Source organism: Saccopteryx bilineata, chromosome X (assembly GCF_036850765.1).
Source record: "Saccopteryx bilineata isolate mSacBil1 chromosome X, mSacBil1_pri_phased_curated, whole genome shotgun sequence".
Classification (NCBI taxonomy): Eukaryota; Metazoa; Chordata; class Mammalia; order Chiroptera; family Emballonuridae; genus Saccopteryx; species Saccopteryx bilineata.
This window is the reverse complement of record NC_089502.1, coordinates 24,466,485-24,491,374: the sequence shown is the minus strand read 5'-3', so window position 1 is coordinate 24,491,374 and position 24,890 is coordinate 24,466,485. Positions and strand designations below refer to the sequence as shown.

The window sequence follows — 24,890 nt, the reverse complement described above, 5'->3', positions numbered from 1 at the left end:
GAGCCCTGTGCTGAGTGGAAATAGAGTGGGGAGTTGCCAGCTCTTTGAGCCTCTTACTATCCAGGCAGAGGCAGCAGCAACCCCATAGCTGGATTATCAGGCTACTAATTGAGGAAGGAAAGACTAGGAGAAAGGCTCCAGGAACACGGACTCTCTCACTGTCGGAGCCTATAAATGCTAATGAGCCTCGACTCCCACGAGACTAAAGCACAATACATGACATTGCCATAGAGACTTATCAACTGCAAGCCTCTACCTGAGCGTGCCAAAGGGGCAGAACCCGGGGTACAGAGTTACCGACCAGGAAGAGGGAGAGAAAAGAAAAAGCAAGAAGATAACCTCTCAAAATCAAGAATAATCTGCAGACTTTATAACCTATCACATTTTATTATATTTGTTCGTTTGTTTCTCTTATCTTCATTCTTGATACTTTTTTTTCTTCCTCCAATTTGGCCGATTAACTCTCTACTGGTCTTACTCTCTCCTCTCCTTGAACTACACTACCCATAAGTGTTACATCTCCCATTATCTTTTCTCTTCTCTTCCTTTCTCTCTATGAGGGTTGCACTCCAAAACCCTTAACTCTCTCTCTCTCTCCTTTCTTTTTTCTTCTTTTAGTGGTTCCCTCTTTTTTTTCTCTCTCTCTCTTTCTTTTCTCCCTCTATATTAGTTTCTTCCTTTCTCCTTTACATCTCCTCTCATTCAAACCTCAATAACAAACAAATTATCTTATCTGGGACTCAAACCTATGTTTGTGGCATTTTGGGGGGTTTTTACTTCACCTTTTTAACTCACTAGCAGTGCTCCCATCCCTAGCTCTCCATATTATCTAGTTCTTGTTCCACTAAATACAATAGTAAGTTTTTAATTTGTCCCCCCATTTTTCCGTTTTCCTCTTATTCCTCTCATCATAACTCTTAGACAACCAACACCTAAAAGCAAATCATTTTATTCTTGACCCAAATTTTTTCCTTATTTGCTTTTTGTGGGTCCATACGCTCTTTTTTTTTTCTTTTTTCTTTTTTTTTTTCCTTTTTTTTTCTTTTTTTTCCCCCCCTTTATTACTTTTCCCCAATTCAGGCCCTCCATCACAGGCATTGTTTGTTATAATTCACAGTCCACCACAAGATTTTCTCAAGAAAGAGGGGAGAAGAGAGGAGAGGAAAAAAGGAGGGGGGAATAATTTCCTTTTTTATTAAATTTTTATTTTATTTTATTTTTCTTTATTTCATTATTAATTTTTTTTAAAAAAACAACTCTTTTTGATTTTTTATTTTTTTTTATTTTTTTTAACTTTTTATTCTTTATTAAATCTCATTAATACTATCAACAAAACCACCCTCAGATGCCATTAAGGAAGAGAAAATCGAATATCATGGATACAAAAGAAAGAGAGGTAACACAGCTAGATGAGGAAAAATCTATGGAGAAAAAATTTAATATATTGGAAACCTTGGAGCTAAATGACAGAGAATTCAAGATAGAAATCCTAAAAATCCTCCGAGATATACAAGAAAACACAGAAAGGCAATTTAGGGAGCTCAGAAAACAACTCAATGAACACAAAGAATATATGTCCAAGGAAATTGAAACTATAAAAACAAATCAAACAGAGATGAAAAACTCAATTCACGAGCTGAAAAACGAAGTAACAAGCTTAGCTAATAGAACAGGTCAGATAGAAGAGAGGATTAGTGAAATAGAAGACAAGCAACTTGAGGCACAACAGAGAGAAGAAGAAAAAGACTCAAAAATTAAAAAAAATGAGATAGCCCTACAAGAATTATCTGACTCCATCAAAAAGAATAACATAAGAATAATAGGTATATCAGAGGGAGAAGAGAGAGAAAATGGAATGGAGAACATACTCAAACAAATAATAGATGAGAACTTCCCAAGCCTGTGGAAAGAACTAAAGCCTCAAGTTCAAGAAGCAAACAGAACTCCAAGTTTTCTTAACCCCAACAAACCTACTCCAAGGCATATCATAATGAAATTGACACAAACCAACAGCAAAGAAAAAATTCTCAAGGCAGCCAGGGAAAAGAAGAATACAACATATAAAGGAAGGCCCATTAGATTATCATCAGATTTCTCAGCAGAAACTCTACAAGCTAGAAGAGAGTGGACCCCAATATTTAAAGTCCTGAAAGAGAGGAACTTTCAGCCACGAATACTATACCCATCAAAGCTATCCTTCAAATACGAAGGAGAAATAAAAACATTCACAGATACAGAAAAGATGAGGGAATTTATCATGAGAAAACCCCCACTCCAGGAATTACTAAAGGGGGTTCTCCAATCAGATACAAAGAACAAAAAAAAAAAACAGAGCCACAAGTAAAAGCTCCAAGAAGAACACAATAAAACCAAATTTAAACTGTGACAACAACAAAAAGAAAGACGGGGAGAAGACGGAGTTTAACAGTAGCAAAGGACGATGGAGTGCAAAAGTACTCACAAAATAGTTCGCTACAATGAACAGGGTAGGGACCCTTTTCATTACTCAAAGGTAACCACCATTGAAAAAACCACCACAGAAGCACATGAGATAAAAAAGATAGCAACAGAGGAAAGATGTATGGAATACAACCAAATAAAAACAAAAGATAGAAAAACGAAAGAGAAGGATCAAACAAGACACGAAACTAACAGAAAGCAAGATATAAAATGGCAATAGGGAACTCACAAGTATCAATAATTACACTAAATGTAAACGGATTAAACTCACCAATAAAAAGACACAGAGTAGCAGAATGGATTAAAAAAGAAAATCCAACTGTATGTTGCCTACAGGAAACTCATCTAAGTAACAAGGATAAAAACAAATTCAAAGTGAAAGGCTGGAAAACAATACTCCAAGCAAATAACATCCAAAAAAAAGCAGGTGTAGCAATACTCATATCGGATAATGCTGACTACAAGACAAGAAAAGTACTCAGAGACAAAAATGGCCATTTCATAATGGCTAAGGGGACACTGAATCAAGAAGACATAACAATTCTTAATATATATGCACCAAACCAAGGAGCACCAAAATATATAAGACAGCTACTTATTGATCTTAAAACAAAAACTGACAAAAATACAATCATACTTGGAGACCTCAATACACCGCTGACGGCTCTAGATCGGTCATCCAAACAGAGAATCAACAAAGACATAGTGGCCTTAAACAAAACACTAGAGCACCTGGATATGATAGACATCTACAGGACATTTCATCCCAAAGTGACTGAGTATACATTTTTCTCCAGTGTACATGGATCATTCTCAAGAATTGACCATATATTGGGCCACAAAAACAACATCAGCAAATTCAGAAAAATTGAAGTTGTACCAAGCATATTTTCTGATCATAAAGCCTTGAAACTAGAATTCAACTGCAAAAAAGAGGAAAAAAATCCCACAAAAATGTGGAAACTAAACAACATACTTTTAAAAAATGAATGGGTCAAAGAAGAAATAAGTGCAGAGATCAAAAGATATATACAGACTAATGAAAATGACAATACGACATATCAGAATCTATGGGATGCAGCAAAAGCAGTGATAAGAGGGAAGTTCATATCGCTTCAGGCATATATGAACAAACAAGAGAGAGCCCAAGTGAACCACTTAACTTCCCATCTTAAGGAACTAGAAAAAGAAGAACAAAGACAACCCAAAACCAGCCGAAGAAAGGAAATAATAAAAATCAGAGCAGAAATAAATGAATTAGAGAACAGAAAAACTATAGAAAAAATTAATAGAACAAGGAGCTGGTTCTTTGAAAAGATCAACAAAATTGACAAACCCTTGGCAAGACTTACCAAGGAAAAAAGAGAAAGAACTCATATAAACAAAATCCAAAATGAAAGAGGAGAAATCACGGACACTGTAGATATACAAAGAATTATTGTAGAATACTATGAAAAACTTTATGCCACTAAATTCAATAACCTAGAAGAAATGGATAAATTCCTAGAAAAATACAACCTTCCTAGACTGAGTCAAGAAGAAGCAGAAAGCCTAAACAGACCTATCAGTAGAGAAGAAATAGAAAAAACCATTAAAAACCTCCCCAAAAATAAAAGTCCAGGCCCTGACGGCTATACCAGCGAATTTTATCAAACATTCAAAGAAGACTTGGTTCCTATTCTACTCAAAGTCTTCCAAAAAATTGAAGAAGAAGCAATACTTCCAAACACATTTTATGAGGCCAACATAACCCTCATACCAAAACCAGGCAAGGATGGCACAAAAAAAGAAAACTACAGACCAATATCTCTAATGAATACAGATGCTAAAATACTAAACAAAATACTAGCAAATCGAATACAACAACATATTAAAAAAATAATACATCATGATCAAGTGGGATTCATCCCAGAATCTCAAGGAAGGTTCAACATACGTAAAACGGTTAATGTAATACACCATATCAACAAAACAAAGAACAAAAACCACATGATCTTATCAATAGACGCAGAAAAGGCTTTCGATAAAATACAACACAATTTTATGTTTAAGACTCTCAACAAAATGGGTATAGAAGGAAAATATCTCAATATGATAAAGGCCATATATGATAAACCATCAGCTAACATCATATTAAATGGCACTAAACTGAAGGCTTTCCCCCTTAAGTCAGGAACAAGACAGGGTTGTCCACTCTCTCCCCTCTTATTTAATGTGGTACTAGAGGTTCTAGCCAGAGCAATCAGACAAGACAAAGAAATAAAAGGCATCCATATCGGAAAAGAAGAAGTAAAGGTATCACTTTTTGCAGATGATATGATCCTATACATCGAAAACCCCAAAGAATCCACAAAAAGACTACTAGAAACAATAAGCCAATACAGTAAGGTCGCAGGATACAAAATTAACATACAGAAGTCAATAGCCTTTCTATATGCCAACAATGAAACAACTGAGAAGGAACTCAAAAGAATAATCCCCTTCACGATTGCAACAAAAAAAATAAAATACTTAGGAATAAACATAACAAAGAATGTAAAGGACTTATATAATGAAAACTATAAACCATTGTTAAGGGAAATCGAAAAAGATATAATGAGATGGAAGAATATACCTTGTTCTTGGCTAGGAAGAATAAATATAATCAAGATGGCTATATTACCCAAAGCAATATACAAATTTAATGCAATTCCCATCAAACTTCCAATGACGTTTTTTAAAGAAATAGAGCAAAAAATCATCAGATTTATATGGAACTATAAAAAACCCCGAATAGCCAAAGCAATCCTAAAGAAAAAGAATGAAGCTGGGGGCATAACAATACCTGACTTCAAACTCTATTATAGGGCTACGACAATCAAAACAGCATGGTATTGGCAGAAAAATAGACACTCAGACCAATGGAACAGAATAGAAAGTCCAGAAATAAAACCACATATATATAGTCAAATAATTTTTGATAAAGGGGCCAACAACACACAATGGAGAAAAGAAAGCCTCTTCAATAAATGGTGCTGGGAAAACTGGAAAGCCACATGCAAAAGAATGAAACTGGACTACAGTCTCTCTCCCTGTACAAAAATTAACTCAAAATGGATCAAAGATCTAAACATAAGACCTGAAACAATTAACTACATAGAAGAAGACATAGGTACTCAACTCATGGACCTGGGTTTTAAAGAGCATTTTATGAATTTGACTCCAATGGCAAGAGAAGTGAAGGCAAAAATTAATGAATGGGACTACATCAGACTAAGAAGTTTTTGCTCAGCAAGAGAAACTGATAACAAAATAAACAGAAAGCCAACTAAATGGGAAATGATATTTTCAAACAACAGCTCAGATAAGGGCCTAATATCCAAAATATACAAAGAACTCATAAAACTCAACAACAAACAAACAAACAATCCAATAAAAAAATGGGAAGAGGATATGAATAGACACTTCTCCCAGGAAGAAATACAAATGGCCAACAGATATATGAAAAGATGTTCATCTTCTTTAGCTATTAGAGAAATGCAAATCAAAACGGCAATGAGATACCACCTCACACCTGTTCGATTAGCTGTTATTAGCAAGTCAGGTAATAGCAAATGTTGGAGAGGCTGTTGAGAAAAAGGAACCCTCATACACTGTTGGTGGGAATGTAAAGTAGTACAACCATTATGGAAGAAAGTATGGTGGTTCCTCAAAAAACTGCAAATAGAACTACCTTATGACCCAGCAATCCCTCTACTGGGTATATATCCCCAAAACTCAGAAACATTGATACGTAAAGACACATGCAGCCCCATGTTTATTGCAGCATTGTTCACAGTGGCCAGGACATGGAAACAACCAAAAAGCCCATCAATAGATGACTGGATAAAGAAGATGTGGCACATATACACTATGGAATACTACTCAGCCATAAGCAATGATGACATCGGAACATTTACAGCAAAATGGTGGGATCTTGATAACATGATACGAAGCGAAATAAGTAAATCAGAAAAAACCAGGAACTGTATTATTCCATAAGTAGGTGGGACATAATACTGAAACTAAGAGACATTGACAAGAGTGTGGTGGTTACGGGGGGGAGGGGGGAATGGGAGAGGGATAGGGGGTGGGGAGGGGCACAAAGAAAATAAGATAGAAGGTGACAGAGGACAATCTGACTTTGGGTGGTGGGTATGCAACATAATTGAACGACAAGATAACCTGGACTTGTTATCTTTGAATATATGTATCCTGATTTATTGATGTCACCCCATTAAAAAAATAAAATTATAAAAAAAAAATAAATAAAATAAAATAAAATAAAAAGAAGCTGGGAGCAACTGTAAGAGGAGAATATGTATGGCTTTGATATTTGGCTTTATGTACTTATATATAGTTTGTACTCTCTACTATGAAGATGCACACATTTTGAATTTAAAAATCAATAAATAAAAATAGCAACTCTCACCTCAGCCTTTAGTTGCTCTCCACCAGTCATGGCCTCCAGTTGCTCCATTGTCATTTCCTCCGTAATTTCTATTCCTGCCATTTTTTGTACCACTTCTTTCAATATAAGCAGGTCAAAACTATTTCAAAAAAGTAAGAAAGAGCCTATAGTTGAAACTTCAAAAGTGACAATACATTGTAACTAATACACTGAGAACACCTAAGTTATTTGTATATAAATATAAGGAGAAAGGAGCTGAAGCAGTTTTTAAGGAAAAACTGCATTCTTAGAATTATACTGAAAAAATTTTGGGCCATGTATTTATGTTTATTTGGACTTTTTCCTTGGAAATAATTTCAAATATAGAGAGAGCATGCAAAGATAAAAACAGTAAAAAGCTTTACCCCAACCTCACCTATTAACCTTTTTACTCCTGTTTGCTTTTTCATTTGTGTTTTCTTTCTCGTCCCTCCCTCCCTCCCTCACCCTCCTCTCTGCGCGCGCACGCGCGCGCGCACACACACACACACACACACACACTTTCTGAACCATTTGAGAGTTTATTTAGTATGTAACATCATTTTAGGTATACATTTACCCCTAAAATTCCTAAGCTTCTATTTCCTAAGAATACAGCTATTCTGTTTTATAACCACAGCAGTTATCCACTTTAGTAAAACTAACATTGATACAATACTTTAATCTATAGTTCACATTTCATTTTTTATCAGTTGACCCAATAATGTCCACCACAGAATTTTTTTAATCCTCCACTACAGGAAGGCCAATATATATATTTTGATGGTATAGAGCCATCTCTCTAAATAATCACACACAATTGGAAGGAATGGAGGGATAGATGGAAGGAAACAGGGAGGGAGGGAGGGAGGAATAGAGGAATAGAGGAATAGAGGAATAGAGGAATAGAGGAAAAGGAAGGTGACAGAAGTCCCAAGTTGTAGTATTTGACCCTAAGATGACAATTTAGTGGCCAGCCTTAAGCACATTACTGTGCCAACAGTTATACATTTTAATTCTTAAAGTTTAGAGCTGTCAATGGAAAGAACACCTATGACTTCCAAGATCTTAAGTAATGAAGATAAAGTAAGAACATTCTTTCCCACAAAACAAATGCAGATTTTTTTACAAAGTTCAAGCTAGGCATATCCAAGACCCAAGTTAATAGAGAAAGAAACAGTGTTCTAAGATTCTTAGTAAGTGCTTATTCTCTCAACTGGCCCTGTCTTCCCTAAATATAGTTTTCGAAAATTAGAGAGCCCTCATGGAATCAGTATGCAATAATACCAATAAAATATTTTAATTTTTCTTTAAACTATCTTTTATTATTATTATTATTGTTTTTTGGTATTTTTCCGAAGCTGGAAACGGGGAGAGACAGTCAGACAGACTCCCGCATGCGCCCGACCGGGATCCACCCGGCACGCCCACCAGGGGGTGATGCTCTGCCCCTCCGGGGCATCGCTCTGCAGCGACCAGAGCCACTCCAGCGCCTGGGGCAGAGGCCAAGGAGCCATCCCCAGCGCCCGGGCCATCTTTGCTCCAATGGAGCCTCGGCTGTGGGAGGGGAAGAGAGAGACAGAGAGGAAGGAGGGGGGGTGGAGAAGCAAATGGGCGCTTCTCCTATGTGCCCTGGCCAGGAATCGAACCCAGGTCCCCCGCACGCCAGGCCGACGCTCTACCGCTGAGCCATCCGGCCAGGGCCTTTAAACTATCTTTTAATTAGCTGGTCATAAAAACTATATTCACAGTACACAGAACTGAATTATAGATTTAAAAATAACATTATGTTCTCCTGGCCTATAGACACAGAAGAGCACAATGTATATGAACGGCCAATATACTCTGGTTTCTCTTCAGCTCGCATAAATCTTTCGCCTTTTATATGAACGGCCAATAAAATGAGTATAGCACTGAGTGTTGATAAAATCCTAAATCTAAACATTGTTTATTTGTTTTTTAAGTTTTCCCTAAATAAAATAATAATGTCAAGAATTCCTTATAGGTAATACTTGTTTGGAATACCAGATAGCTCTACAAATTTTTGTTTTCTACGAGAAAGCTTTTGAAAACAATTTTTAGTTCTTTGATTCTAGTCAGTCTACTGCTGATAAGGTTTAATATACATACAAATTCAAACTGTAAGCACTAATTACTGGTTCAGAATAAAATAACAGACCTCAGTATTTATAAAGAGGGTACTATTCAAAAGGTATGTAAATTTTATGTTTAAGTTCAAATTGCAAAAATAATTGTGTTAAAGATATTCTATACACTCTCAAAATTAGTATGTTCCTACCAAATGCTCAGTGTAAATGCCAATTACTGTGCAGTAGCACAGTCAATAGACTTGTCATAAGAGGTTTTACAATATACTATATTAAGCATTTATTCAAAAGCCTAACAGGTAGTCAAAATAATTAGAACTACATATATAGTCAAATATTAATTTCTTTCAGTAAAACCGTATTTATGTATTAAATTATAACTTATTTTAATTAAGGAGCTCCACATACATAAGTGAGCAACTATTCTACTTAAACCTACAACCAACAAATAGTTTTTCAGTATAACAGAAATCTCAATATCCCAGTATCACCAGAAGTACTCTTATTATTAAATTTCATTTTACATATAATTTGTTATGAATACCTTACCTTTTCCCCGCCTTTAGCTGATTAGCCACATATTGAAGAAGGCCAGCAAGATCAATTGGATATTTACGAAAAACTGCACCACAGAAACTAGCCAGACCTATATAAAATTAAGAAAAGGGCTTTTAAGAAACAATTTATAAAACAAAAAGTACAATATTGAACATCACTTCTTCAAATCAGTTTCTGAAGCAAAATGAGGTAGGAGTAGTTGTATTGCTGATACAACTTAATAGATTTATAACTGATAATAGCTAATATTTATTGAGCATACATATGCCAAACTGTACTAAACAAGCACTTTATGTTAATGATCTCATTAATATTTACAATAACCATCTCAGGTTAGTAAAAACCTATCAATGATGAAAATTTAGAACACACATATCATGTCATTTGCTCATGGTCAAATAGTTGGTATGAAGTAGAACTATGATTCAGATACATACAGCCTGTTTCCAGAGCCTGTGACATTAACTAGACCAGTAGTCCCCAACCCCTGAGCTGCGGACCGGTACCAGTCCGTGGGCCATTTGGTACTGGTCCACAGAGAAAGAATAAATAACTTACATTTTTCCGTTTTATTTATATTTAAGTCTGAACAATGTTTTATTTTTTTAAAATGACCAGATTCGCTCTGTTACATCCGTCTAAGACTCACTCTTGATGCTTGTCTCATAAGTTCAACATCTGAAAATACCAGTTTTTGCGCCGGCCGCATAATTTTATTTTGTGCATTTATCCGTCCCACCCTAAAGGCCGGTCTGTGAAAATATTTCCTGACATTAAACCGGTCCTTGGCCCAAAAAAGGTTGGGGACCATTGAACCAGACCATAACAAACCTTTCAGATGACTCAGTAAACAGAAGTGGTCAAAACAACACGTGCCCCTCAGATGTTTGAGACATGGGGAAAATCTGCTTTTACCTAGGAACATGTGCTGGTTGTGGGGGGCAAGGAGACACGGAAAGAAAACGCTGCCGGACCAGGTAGCAGAACAGACCAATTTTAACCAAGGATCCTTCTCACATCAGGAGGACAGAGAAAACACCAGTTAAATCAAGATGAAGAGATCCTAGTCACCTATTGCCTGTTCAACAATTACTTGCTAAGTGCCTCAAGGTAACAGACAAAACAGAGACCCAGCCCTCCGGAAGCTTTCCCCCTAACAGACAACAGTGCAGCGGCCGCCAGAGGGAAGGGGCTGGGCCGGCGGAGGAGGCAGAGAGGGCTGATGGGGACGGAAAGAGACTTTGCTTGGGCAGAGGGCGCATGATGCAGTGTGTAGATGATGTTTCATTGAGTTGTACACTTGAAACCTGTATGGTTTTGTGAACCAATGTCACCCCAATAAATTAAATAAATAAATAAATAAATAAATAAATAAATATGGCCACAATGCCAAAAGAAATAACATGCAAAATCCATTTATACCCATATCTTGCTGCTTCCACATAATATAAAATAACAAAATGCTATGAAGCATGTTTGCGTGTGGGGAAAAAGAGAGCATGTGTGCTAAGCCAGCTCTCTCTTTCTTTGGCTTGGCTGTCATGCTAGTGATGTTTTGACCAATAAAAAATGGTTTTTTTTTAAAGGAGCTTACTGCCTAGTGTGGGATTAAGACAAGTAAACTGAAATAACTACAATGAATAAAAGGTTCTATGGGAGTAGAGAAGAGGGGCAGCTAATTCTGACTTTTGGGTAGGAGCATTAACGAAAAAAACTTTCCAAGGAAAATGACCTCTCGCCTGGCCTGTAGTGGCGCAGTGGATAGAGCGTCGACATGGCACACTGAGGTCAGCAGTTTGAATCCCTGACTTGCCTGGTCAGGCACATACTACAAGCAAGCAGTGAGCAACTAAAGTGAAGCAACTAGGAGTTAATACTTCTTGCCCCCCTCCTGTAAAATCAATAAATAAAATCTTAAAGAAAGAAATAGAAAGAGAAAGAAACAAACTAACAAATAACAAACAAAGACAAAAACAAAGCAAGCAAGCTCTAGGTTAAAATCTAACATGTAGCAGGCACGAAAGGATACTCCAAGCAGAGAAATTAATGCGCAAGTAGGACACGAAAAGCGAAAGTTCAGTATTAATGGAACCTGGAATATTGAGAAGGGGCAAAAGATGAGGCTAATATAGTGATTAAAAACATGATCTCCAAAAAACTTACTTGTGTGACTTATTACACAATGCAGACTTTAAAAAGCATAGGGAGCTACTGCAAGATTTAGCCGTTACACAGGACAGCTTGAGAAAAAGGGAACTGGCTGCTAGAAATCAGATACTAGAAATTTTTTTAAAGGCTAGGGTTTTACTTCTTGTTTTTATGTTGTTGTTTTGTTTTGTTTTAATTAAGCAACCATGTTTTTGTCCTTTTAAGATGACTAAAACCTCAGGATAGAAGTAAAAGAAGAGATAATAGTTCCCATAAAATTACTTCCTCTAAAATAACAGAATAGAAGGAAATTTTCATCTCCTCAGTAATGCTTGCCCAAATTCTATCATGACCAAGAATGGCCTCTTGACTTGGAAAATGAGTAAGTACAACATGAACCTTCCTACATAGCCAGAAACTCAGACACTGTAGTAAAAGCCTTGAATAGCTATTCTCAAGAGCTCTTGCCAATAAGCTTTTAGCATAGATAACAGAACACAAACCATCACAGTCATAACAGATGGAAATGTCATCCTTGGAAAAATAAAAACACTTACTCTGAAGCCAGCTTGAGATGGTTGTGTCATCATGTTTCATTCTCTCCTTTTCTGGATTAGCTAAAGCTTCAATGATACAATCTTTAACACATTAAGAAAAAATTGAATCCACTACATCTCTAACAAAGAGCCTTATAACAAAAAAAAAAAAAATGCCACAGCTTTGAAAAAAAAATTAAATTGTTAGCTTCAAGTTATTGCAAATTATTGAAAAATACTTTCACTATAGCACCAACTTTTCCTTTTTTCTTTTTACAATCTTTATTTATTGATTTCAGCAAGAGAGAGAGAGACAGGAACACTGAGCTGCTCCTGTATGTGTCTTGACCAGGGATCTAACCAGCAACCTCTGTGCTTCCAGATGACACTCTAACCAACCAAGCTATCCAGCCAGGGCCCATCTTTTCTTTGTTAGCCTTTTTTCCATCTTTCTTCAGCAAGCAACACAAATTCTACCTCTATCAAGATATCTTATACACTTAAAACCTAAATCTTATTGACCAACGTCACATGAATAAATTTATTTTTTAAAATAATAATAAAATTTGTCCTGGTTGAATAGCTTGCTTGGTTAAAGCATTGTCCCAAAACACAGAGGCTGCTGGTTCGATCCCCAGTCAAGGGCACATTCAGGAACAGATTGATGTTCCTGTCTCTGTCTCCGTCTCTCTATCTCCCCCTTCCTCTCCTTCTAAATCAATAAAATAAACAATAAAATAATAATAAAATTTAATTTAAAAGGATGTTTGTTTCTCTCCAAACACTCAGTAATCTGTGGGGTAATTTTTATATCTATAAACAATGATGTTTAATAAATATAACACTGTCTCTCCTATATATAACAAAGACACACATACAAACTCCTGACTGGCCAACCTTCAGAACAGATAACTGAATCAACCTCAGATGATTACTAAAGGAACTTAGAACGAAAATAAAACCTTCACTATTAAGATCTATGAAATGTGAAATCTATGTATTACTTCACTCGAAAGGATACAGGCCAAGACATCATAATTCAACGAAGTGAGGTATTTCAGTGAATCTACTACAGGTGTTATTAAGTTATCATACTTCTGTATTTGTGACAGGATCTGGAAGAGAGCAACACGGAACAGATGGTATTAACGAATCAAAAGAGAACTCCTGTGCTAACTAAATAATAGCCATACTTTTCATTTTTCAAAAGCAGTTTTCTTCTACTTTGTATTTATATAAACCCTACTATCCTAGTATTTCCTTAGAACATATTTTCTTGGTCTACATTTTCCAATTAGAAAATAATTCCAGAGTATCTAAACTTAAATTTTGGAGATATACAGGTTAGTCAAATGTGTTTTAGAAATCTATCTAAATATGAAAGTATTATATCTGAATCACAATGAAATGTTATACAAATGTTTCTAACAACTAAAATCAAATCATGAATCTATTAATGTTTCTATAAATCAAAATGTAGTAAACAAGATGTGACACTGTTTATAATAGCGGCATTGTTACATATTATTAAAGTAGATCAATTTGTTAAATATACTGTATACTAAGTTTTGTTTTTAGACTAACCACACAATGTTTCATTTGCTAAAGGTTTTTTCACCTAAAACTAAGAAAGATTTTTAAAACAACATCATTGCCACTTGTGCTGACTTAAAAGATAACAAACTCCTTAAATAATATGAACCTCAAAACATACATAATCAAACAAAATGGTTGGATTGCTATGGCTCAACTTTCCAATTTGTCTTCCAGAAGGCTTCACATTTTCCTTGGTTAGACGCCTACAAGGGGATAAAAAGGTGACACAGATAATCTTTAGTAATTTACCTCACAATGTTGATAGCTGTTACATCACCAAAAACACAATTCCTTGCCAAATATCCAAAATGGACCAATTAAATGACAACATTTATCACAGACTTGACTTGGGCTATTTTGATTAGGCATTCTCCAAGAGGATATCAAGATTTTTGACAATGCTTAACAATTTATAATACACACATTTGCATTTTATAGTAATAGCCTAATAAGCACTAGAACTCTGCAGTATTCAATAAGTACATAAAACTTATACAAAACCATAATTATTTGAGATTAAGGGCTATTTTTATCAGTTTAGAGGTGAAGATATCCAACTTAGTGTAATGTAATGAAATGCCTCATACCATCCTGTCTCAGTGACCCTAATAGAGTAATAACTAATATTGCATTCCTTGATACAGGAAGTTCTTGATTTTCACATTCAAAGTAAAAAACAAATTTTAAAATCAATTCTACTCCTTTCCTTCTTCTTTAATTCTTTTAAGTATTATTTTACTAACATTCTGGAAATTTTTATATCTATGAAATGTCTATAGTTCAAAACAATTCTTATACACCATCTTAAATACATCCAATGAGATTTTTAAATAAATATAGAAACTTGAAACCTGAAAAGCTTATAAGTGACAGGAAGCTTTCTAGAATGAAAATATAGGAAGCAAATAATTAATTCAGTTGATAGCTTAAAGTAATGTGACCATCCTGAAAGGGACAAATTTGATATAATTATCTTACGAAGCTTCTCATGACAAAACAGACACTTCAATTAAAATTATTTCATCATTGGCCCTGGCCAGTTGGCTCAGTGGTAGAGCGTCAGCCTGGCGTGCAGAAGTCCCGGATTCGATTCCCAGCCAGGACACACAGGAGAAGCGCCCATCTGCTTCTCCACCCCTCACCCTCTCCTTCCTCTCTGTCTCTCTCTTCCCCTCCCGCAGCCGAGGCTACACTGGAGCAAAGATGGCCCGGGCACTGGGGATGGCTCCTCGGCCTCTGCCCCAGGCACTAGAGTGGATCTGGTTGCAACAGAGCAATGCCCCAGAGGGGCAGAGCATCGCCCCCTAGAGGATGTGCCAGGTGGATCCTAGTCGGGCACATGCGGGAGTCTGTCTGACTGTCTCTCCCCGTTTCCGGCTTCAGAAAAATACAGGGAAAAAAATTAAAAAATTATTTCATCATCAACTGCTTCCCTTCCCCATTCTCCTTGGCCTAGTTTCTTGTTTTGGGTTTTTTTTTCCACAGAAAAGACACCCATCAATTTCAAACTTTGCCTATACTCTGTTTCACCTTAAAACTTACCACCATCTGTCCTTACTTCTAACCCAACTATTTCAAGTGGCCCTTCTTACTTGCCAAAGCTAACCTTCATCTCCATACTTTTTATCCTGTTCCCTTCTGCCTCCAAAACCCTGAAGCAAAAAAACAAAAATAAAAGGAATACTTTATTTATTGTATCTTCCTCCCAAACTACCATGGTGCCTGGCATATGGAACACAATCAGTAAGTATTTATAGAACGATTTATTAGATGTCCTATAGCAAATTCATGCTTGAAAGAATAATCAAAATGTGAGGTTCTGCAAGTAATAAGTGAATACATTCCATTCTTAACATAATAAGTTCAATCAGTATCAAAATCATACTGCTCAAGCCTGGTGAAATAGTGACAGCTTACAAATAAAACAAAAAACTCCAAGTACATTTAAAATTCTGCACATATTCTGTAATAAATATTTTATTAATTCATTCATTCATATTAATGTTTTTCTATGACAGGCAAAGTGCTAAGCACTAGAAAAAAAAAGATGAATAACAGCTCCTACTCCCATGCTCAGTCCAGTTGGGGAGACAAATTTAAAACAAAATTTAAATGTTTATATTCTTAAACAAATAATGCAAATTACAGAACAGTACTTATGTATATATGCATATAAACATATTTTATATGTATATATGCATAAGAATATAGATAAAAATGAGAATAAGAATATAAATAAGAATTAGAAAATACATAAAATAAAAAACTAAATAGTGACTTTTTCTCTCCATCTTGGGAGGACTGAGTGAACAGGGGAATGGGGTCTTACGGTTAACCTTTTTATATATACTGAAATTTAAATTTGATTTAAAATTTGATGTGAATATATAAACTATTAAAAAAGTAGATAATTTAGCCTGACCAGGCAGTGGCGCAGTGGATAGAGCATCGGACTGGGATGCGGAGGACTCAGGTTTGAGACCCCGAGGTTGCCAGCTTGAGCGCAGGCTCATCTGCTTTGAGCAAAGCTCACCAGCTTGGACCCAAGGTTGCTGGCTCAAGCAAGGGGTTACTCGGTCTGCTGAAGGTCCATGGTCAAGGCACATATGAGAAAGCAATCAATGAACAACTAAGGTATCGCAATGTGCAACGAAAAACTAATGATTGATGCTTCTCATCTCTGTGTTCCTTTCTGTCTGTCCCTGTCTATCCCTCTCTCTGACTCTCTGTCTCTGGAAAAAAAAGTAGGTAATTTAAAAATAATCATAGTGATGCATCAAAGTGGTATGACAGCATTGTATGTATACAGGACAGTGGTGGCACACCTAAAGAGCAATCCATCATGCTTAGCATTATGTGCTACGAAAACCTTCACTGAGGAGGTGACACTGGGGCCCAACTTCTGAGCATGAGGTCACCAGACAGAGAGATAAAAAGAGGTAAGAAAATACTTGTATGAATAGAAGAAACAAAAAAAAATGCATGCAAAGGAAAAGAAGACCAAAGAACATTCAGGGAAAATTAAGGAGGCTTAGTACAGCTGGAGGTAGAATTGGAAGAAAAGAAGGTTGAGAGTAGGGAGGAACCGGCTGTGCAGGGTTTAATGTTACCATACCATAAAGTTTAACATATAACCTGTGGGCTCTGGTTGTAACTGAGGATTTTGAAGAAAGAATAATACAAGACATTATAACACTCCAGATAAAACAACTAAATTAATGGCAGTAGAGAGTGGGAGAGACAGATTCAAGAGATCAAGTAATACTTATTACTAAATAATCCATATAAAGCACTGACTTCAGTGCCTGGCACACATAGTAATGGCTCCATAAATATGTTATTGTTAAGCTAGAAATTCTACCTGGGGAATTCTAAAGACCAAATATCGAAGTGACGTCAGAGAAGTGGCACCGTAAGGAGTGAAACCGATAAATCTACCCCAAAATTCAACAAGATCTTCAACCAGAGACAGAAAAATCTATCCTTGGAGCCTCCAGAAGTTCCACACTAAACACAAAGGTATAATTGAGCGAAAAATTGACTCAATATATAATCAACCCCGAAGGAAATAAGGGGGAAGAAACACTCTGACTTCCTCTCTAACCTAAATGAGGGCTGCTTTCACTGGGAACTGAGAGTATAGGAACTAAGGTGGGCTTAAGCTGTGAATAGAACCAGACTGCGGCACAAACGTGCAAACCAGGCTGTGGCATGGACATCCAGGCCGAAGAAAAACTGTGCTTGTGGCAACTCAGTCAACACAAGCTAACACTCATGCCAAATCCAGACAAAGAAAGGCACTTGGGACAGCCATCCGCCCCAATCTCCTGGTCAGTGTGCGCAGATAGTGGGCGAGAGATTCCTCCTAGAGCCCTGGGAGTGGGCACCCGTGTAACCGGACAGAGGGGCAGGGTAAGAGGCCTTTGTGTGGGCCGAAACCGGAATCTTGGGGACGCCCCTGTGCCCCAAAAAGCAGCGTGTAGGGAGGGAGCAGGAACGAAATTCCCTATGTTTGAACTTTTCCGTGCGGCGGGCCACCTCACTCAGAGTGAAAGGCAGCCGGCCTGATATCCTCCTGGTCAACGAGCACAGAGAGTGGGCGCCCGTGTTACCGGACAGAGGGGCAGAGTCAGAGGCGTTTCTGAGGGCCGAAACCGGAGTCTTGAGGTCGCCCCTGCACCCTGAAAAGCAGCAAGCGGGGGAGTGAGTGGGAGCGAAATTCACTACGCTCCAACTTTTCCACGAGGGTGGGGCGCCTCACCAGGAGTGAGAGGCAGCCGCCCTGATATCCTGGTCAGCGAGCACAGATAGTGAGCGAGAGATTCCCGCGGGAGTGGGTGCCCATGTTCTCGGACAGAGGGGCAGAGTCAGAGGTCTTTGTGTAGGCCAAAGCCCCACCTGATTATGCTAGGGGCTCTGACTGATTGAGCTTTACCTAGAGCCTTGCGCTGAGCGGAAATAGAGTGGGGATTTGCCAGCTCTTTGAACCTCTTACTCTCCAGGCAGAGGCACCAGCAACCCCATAGCTGGATCATCAGGCTACTAATTCAGAAAGGAAAGACTAGGAGAGAGGCTCTGGAAACACGGACTCTCTCATTGGCAGAGCCTGCAAATGCTAATGAGCCTCGACTGCCAACGAAACTGAAGCCCAATATATGACATCGCCATAGAGACTTATCAACTCCAAACCTCTACCTAAGTGTGGCACAGGGGCAGAACCTGTGATACAGAGTCACCAACCAGGAAGATGGAGAGAAAAGAAAAAGCAAGAAGATAATCTCTCAAAATCAAGAATAATCCACAGACTTTAGAACCTATCCCATTTTATTATACTTATTCGTTTGTTTCTCTTATCTTCTTGTCTTGATTATTTTCTTCCTCTTCCAATTTGGTCGTTTAATTCTCTGCCAGTCTTACTCTCTCCTCTCCTTGAACTACACTACCCATAAGTGTTACATCTCTCATTATCTTTTCTTTCTTCTTCCTTTCTCTCTATGAGGATTGCACTCCAAAACCCTTAACTCTATCTCTCTCTATTTTTTTTTCTTCTTTTTGTGTTTTCCTCTTTTTTATTTTCTCTCGCATTATATTAGTTTCTTCTTTTCTCATTTACTTTTCCTCTCATTCAATCCTCAATCACGAACAAATTATTTTATCTGGGACGCAAATTTTTCCTTGTGGCGCTTTGGGGTTTTTTAACTTCGCTTTTTTAACTCACTAGCAGTGCTCCCAACCCTGGCTTCCATTTTACCTAGTTCTTGCTGCACTGAATACAATAGTAATTTTTTAACTTTTTCCCCTTTTTCCTGTTTCCCTCTTATTCCTCTCATCATATCTCTTAGTCAACCATCACCTAAAACCAAATCATTTATTCTTGACCCAAATTTTTTCCTTTTTGGCATTTTGTGGGTCCATACCCCGTTTTTGCCCATTTTTCACTTCTCCCCAACTCAGGCCCTCCATTATAGGTAGTTTTTGTTCTATTTAGCACAATATAATTCACAGTTCACCACAAGATTTTCTCAAGAAGGAGGGGAGAGGACAGGAGAGGGGAAAAAAAGGGGGGGAATAATTTTTTTTATTTTTATTTTTTTAACTTTTTATTCTTTCTTAATTCTCATTAATGCTATCAAGAAAACCACCCTCAGCTGCAATTAAGGAAAAAGAAATCAAATATCATGGATACAAAAGACAGAGAGGTAGCACAGATAAATGAGGAAAAATCTATGGAGAAAAAAATTAATGTATTGGAAACCTTGGAGCTAAATAAGAAAATTTAAAATAGAAATCCTAAAAATACTCAGAGATATACAAGAAAACACAGAAAGGCAATTTAGGGAGCTCAGAAAACAACTCAATGAACACAAAGAATATATTACCAAGGAAATTGAAACTATAAAAACAAATCAAACAGAGATAGAAAACTCAATTCACGAGCTGAAAAACGAGGTAACAAGCTTAGCTAATAGAACAGGCCAGATAGAAGGTAGGATTAGTGAAATAGAAGAAAAGCAACTTCAGGCACTACAGAGAGAAGAAGAAAGAGACTCAAAAATTTAAAAAAAATGAGAACGCCCTACAGGAATTGTCTGACTCCATCAAAAAGAATAACATAAGAATAATAGGTATATCAGAGGGAGAAGAGAGAGATAATGGAATGGAGAACATATTCAAACAAATAATAGATGACAACTTCCCAAGCCTGTGGAAAGAATTAAAGCCTCAAATTCAAGAACCAAAAAGAATTCCGAGTTTTCTTAACCCCAACAAACCTACTCCAAGGCACATCATAATGAAATTGACACAAACCAACAGCAAAGAAAAAATTCTCAAGGCAGCCAGGGAAAAGAAGAATACAACATATAAAGGAAGGCCCATTAGATTATCATCAGATTTCTCAACAGAAACTATACAAGGTAGAAGAGAGTGGACCCCAATATTTAAAGTCCTGAAAGAGAGGAACTTTCAGCTATGAATACTATACCCATCAAAGCTATCCTTCAAATATGAAGGAGAAATAAAAACATTCACAGATACAGAAAAGATGAGAGAATTTTTCATCAGAAAACCCCCACTCCAGGAATTACTAAAGGGGGTTTTCCAACCAGATACAAAGAACAAAACAAAATAAAACCACAAATAAAAGCTCCACCAAGAATACAATAAAACCAAACCTTAAACTGTGACAACAACAAAAAAAAGGTGGGGGAGAGGACAGAGATTAACAGTAGCAAAGGATGATGGAGTGTAAAAGTACTCACAAGATACTGCACTAAAATGAACAGGGTAGGAACACTTTTCATCACTTAATGGTAACCACCATTGAAAAAATCACCACTGAAGCACATAATTTAAAAAAGATAGCAACAGAGGAAAGATGTATAGAATACAACCAAACAAAAACAAAAGATAGAAAAACGAAAGACAAGAATCAAACAAGACACAAAACTAACAGAAAGCAATGTCTAAAATGGCAATAGGGAACACACAAGTGTCAATAATTACACTAAATGTAAATGGATTAAATTCACCAATAAAAAGGCACAGAGTAGCAGAGCAGATGAAAAAAGAAAATCCAACTGTATGCTGCCTGCAAGAAACTCATCTAAGCAATAAGGATAAAAACAAATTCAAAGTGAAAGGCTGGAAAACAATACTCCAAGCAAATAAAATCCAAAAAAAGCAGGCGTAGCAATACTCATATCTAATAATGCGGACTACAAGACAGCAAAAGTACTCAAAGACAAAAATGGTCATTTCATAATGATTAAGGGGATACTGAATCAAGAAGACATAACAATTCTTAATATATATGCACCAAACCAAGGAGCACCAAAATATATAAGACAGCTACTTATTGATCTTAAAACAAAAACTGACAAAAATACAATCATACTTGGAGACCTCAATACACCGCTGACGACTCTAGATCAGTCATCCAAACAGAGAATCAATAAAGATATCTTGGCCTTAAACAAAACACTAGAGCACCTGGATATGATAGACATCTACAGGACATTTCATCCCAACGTGACAGAGTATACATTTTTCTCCAGTGTACATGGATCATTCTCAAGAATTGACCATATGTTGGGTCACAAAAACAACATCAGCAAATTCAGAAAAATCGAAGTTGTACCAAACATATTTTCTGATCATAAAGCCTTGAAACTAGAATTCAACTGCAAAAAAGAGGGAAAAAAACCCACAAAAATGTGGAAACTAAACAACATACTTTTAAAAAATAAATGAGTCAAAGAAGAAATAAGCGCAGAGATCAAAAGATATATACAGACAAATGAAAATGACAATAGGACATAACAGAATCTATGGGATGCAGCAAAAGCAGTGATAAGACAGAACTTCATATCACTTCAGGCATATATGAACAAACAAGAGAGAGCCCAAGTGAACCACTGAACTTCACACCTTAAGGAACTTGAAAAAAGAACAAAGATAACCCAAAACCAGGCAAAGAAAGGAGATAATAAAAAACAGAGCAGAAATAAATGAAATAGAGAACAGAAAAACTAGAAAAAATTAATAGAACAAGGAGCTGGTTCTTTGAAAAGATCAACAAAATTGACAAACCCTTGGCAAGACTTACCAAGGAAAAAAGAGAAAGAACTCATATAAACAAAATCCAAAATGAAAGAGGAGAAATCACCACAGACATCATAGATATACAAAGAATTATTGTAGAATACTATGAAAAACTTTATACCACTAAATTCAACAATCTAGAAGAAATGGATAAATTCCTAGAACAATACAACCTTTCCAGACTTAGTCAAGAAGAAGCAGAAAGCCTAAACAGACCAATTAGTAGGGAAGAAATAGAAAAAACTATTAGAAACCTCCCCAAAAACAAAAGTCCAGGCCCAGACACTTATACTAGCGAATTCTGTCAAACATTCAAAGAAGACTTGGTTCCTATTCTACTCAAAGTCTTCCAAAAAATTGAAGAAGAAGCAGTACTTCCAAACATATTTTATTAGGCCAACATAACCCTCATACCAAAACCGGGCAAGGACAGCACAAAAAAAGAAAACTATAGACCAATATCTCTAATAAATACAGATGCTAAAATACTAAAGAAAATACTAGCAAATCGAATACAACAACATATTAAAAAAATAGTACATCACCATCAAGTGGGATTCATCCCAGAATCTCAAGGACGGTTCAACATACGTAAAACGGTTAACGGAATACACCATATCAATAAAACAAAGAACAAAAACCACATGATCTGATCAATAGATGCACAAAAGGCATTCGATAAAATAAAACACAATTTTATGTTTAAGACTCTCAACAAAATGGGTATAGAAGGAAAATATCTCAACATGATAAAGGCCATATATGATAAACCATCAGCTAACATCATATTAAATGGCACAAAACTGAAGGCTTTCCCCCTTACATCAGGAACAAAACAGGGTTGTCCACTCTCTCCACTCTTACTTAATGTGGTGCTAGAGGTTCTAGCCAGAGCAATCAGATAAGACAAAGAAATAAAAGGCATCCATATAGGAAAAAAAGGAGTAAAGGTGTCACTTTTTGCAGATGATATGATCCTATACATCGAAAACCCCAAAGAATCCACAAAAAGACTACTGGAAACAATAAGCCAATACAGTAAGGTCGCAGGATACAAAATTAACATACAAAAGTCCATAGCCTTTCTATATGCCAACAATGAAACATTTGAGAACGAACTCAAAAAAATAACCCGCTTCACCATTGTAACAAAAAAATAAAATACCTAGGAATAAACATAACAAAGAATGTAAAGGACTTATATAATGAAAACTACAAACCATTGTTAAGGGAAATCAAAAAAGATACAATGAGATGGAAGAATATTCCTTGCTCTTGGATAGGAAGAATAAATATAATCAAGATGGCCATATTACCCAAAGTAATATACAAATTTAATGCAATTCCTATCAAAATTCCAATGACCTTTTTTAAAGAAATGGAACAAAAAATTATCATATTTACATGGAACTATAAAAAACCCCGAATTGCCAAAGCAATCCTAAAGAAAAAGAACGAAGCTGGGGGGCATTACAATACCTGACTTCAAAATATATTATAGAACCATGGCAATCAAAACAGCATGGTAGCCCTGGCCAATTGGCTCAGTGGTAGAGCATCGGCTTGGCGTGCAGGAGTCCCAGGTTCAATTCCCGGCCAGGGCACACAGGAGAAGTGTCAATCTGCTTCTCCACCCCTCACCCTCTTCTTCCTCTCTGTCTCTCTCTTCCCCTCCTGCAGCGAGGCTCCATTGGAGCAAAGATGGCCCGGGCGCTGAGGATGGCTCCTTGGCCTCTGCCCCAGATGCTAAAGTGGCTCTGGTCGCAACAGATCGACGTCCCAGAGGGGCAGAGCATCGCCCCCTGGTGGGCAGAGCATCGCCCCCTGGTGGGCATGCCGGGTGGATCCCAGTTGGGCACATGCGTGAGTCTGTCTGACTGTCTCTCCCCGTTTCCAGCTTCAGAAAAATACCAAAAAAACAAACAAACAAACAAAAACAGCATGGTATTGGCAGAAAAATAGACATTCAGACCAATGGAACAGAATAGAAAGTCCAGAAATAAAACCACATATATGGTCAAATAATTTTTGATAAAGGGGCCAACAACACACAATGGATAAAAGAAAGCCTCTTCAACAAATGGTGCTGGGAAAACTGGAAAGCCACATGCAAAAGAATGAAACTCGACTACAGTTTTTCCCCTTGTACTAAAATTAATTCAAAATGGATCAAAGACCTAAATATAAGACCTGAAACAATTAAGTACATAGAAGAAGACATAGGTTCTAAACTCATGGACCTTGGTTATAAAGAGCATTTTATGAATTTGACTCTAAAGGCAAGAGAAGTGAAGGCATTTATAAATGAATGGGACTAATCAGTCTAAGAAGTTTTTGCTCAGCAAGAGAAACTGACAACAAAATAAACAGACAGCCGGCCCTGGCCGGTTGGCTCAGTGGTAGAGCGTTGGCCTGGCGTGCAGAAGTCCCGGGTTCGATTCCCGGCCAGGGCACATAGGAGAAGCGCCCATCTGCTTCTCCAGCCCTCCCCCTCTCCTTCCTCTCTGTCTCTCTCTTCCCCTCCCACAGCCGAGGCTCCATTGGAGCAAAGGTGGCCCGGGTGCTGGGGATGGCTCCTTGGCCTCGGCCCCAGGCGCTAGAGTGGCTCTGGTCCCGACAGAGCGATGCCCCGAGGGGCAGAGCATCGCCCCCTGGTGGGCAGAGCGTCGCCCCCTGGTGGGCGTGCCGGGTAGATCCCGGTCGGGTGCATGCGGGAGTCTGTCTCTCTCCGTTTCTAGCTTCAGAAAAATACAAAAAAAATAAAAATAAATAAATAAACAGACAGCCAGCAAATGGGAAATGATATTTTCAAACAACAGCTAAGGGCCTAATATCCAAAATATGCAAAGAACTCATAAAACTCAACAGCAAACAAACAATCCAATAAAAAAATGGGAAGAGGACATGAACAGACACTTCTCTCAGGAAGAAATA

The 24,890-nt window shown here is 37.3% G+C and overlaps 1 protein-coding gene across 11 annotated transcripts in view; it reads right to left on the bottom strand.

Moving 5' to 3' along the window:
- THOC2 (THO complex subunit 2) overlaps nt 1-24,890 on the bottom strand; it is a 155,520-nt gene that overhangs the window by 34,384 nt on the left and 96,246 nt on the right. For all 11 annotated transcript variants that reach the window (XM_066248608.1, XM_066248603.1, XM_066248605.1 and 8 more), the window contains exons 16-20: nt 13,972-14,056; nt 13,279-13,372; nt 12,279-12,359; nt 9,565-9,661; nt 6,911-7,028 (exon numbers count right to left, since the gene is read on the bottom strand). In XM_066248608.1, coding sequence (XP_066104705.1) covers nt 6,911-7,028; nt 9,565-9,661; nt 12,279-12,359; nt 13,279-13,372; nt 13,972-14,056 — 475 coding nt within the window. The remainder of the gene's footprint in view (nt 1-6,910; nt 7,029-9,564; nt 9,662-12,278; nt 12,360-13,278; nt 13,373-13,971; nt 14,057-24,890) is intronic.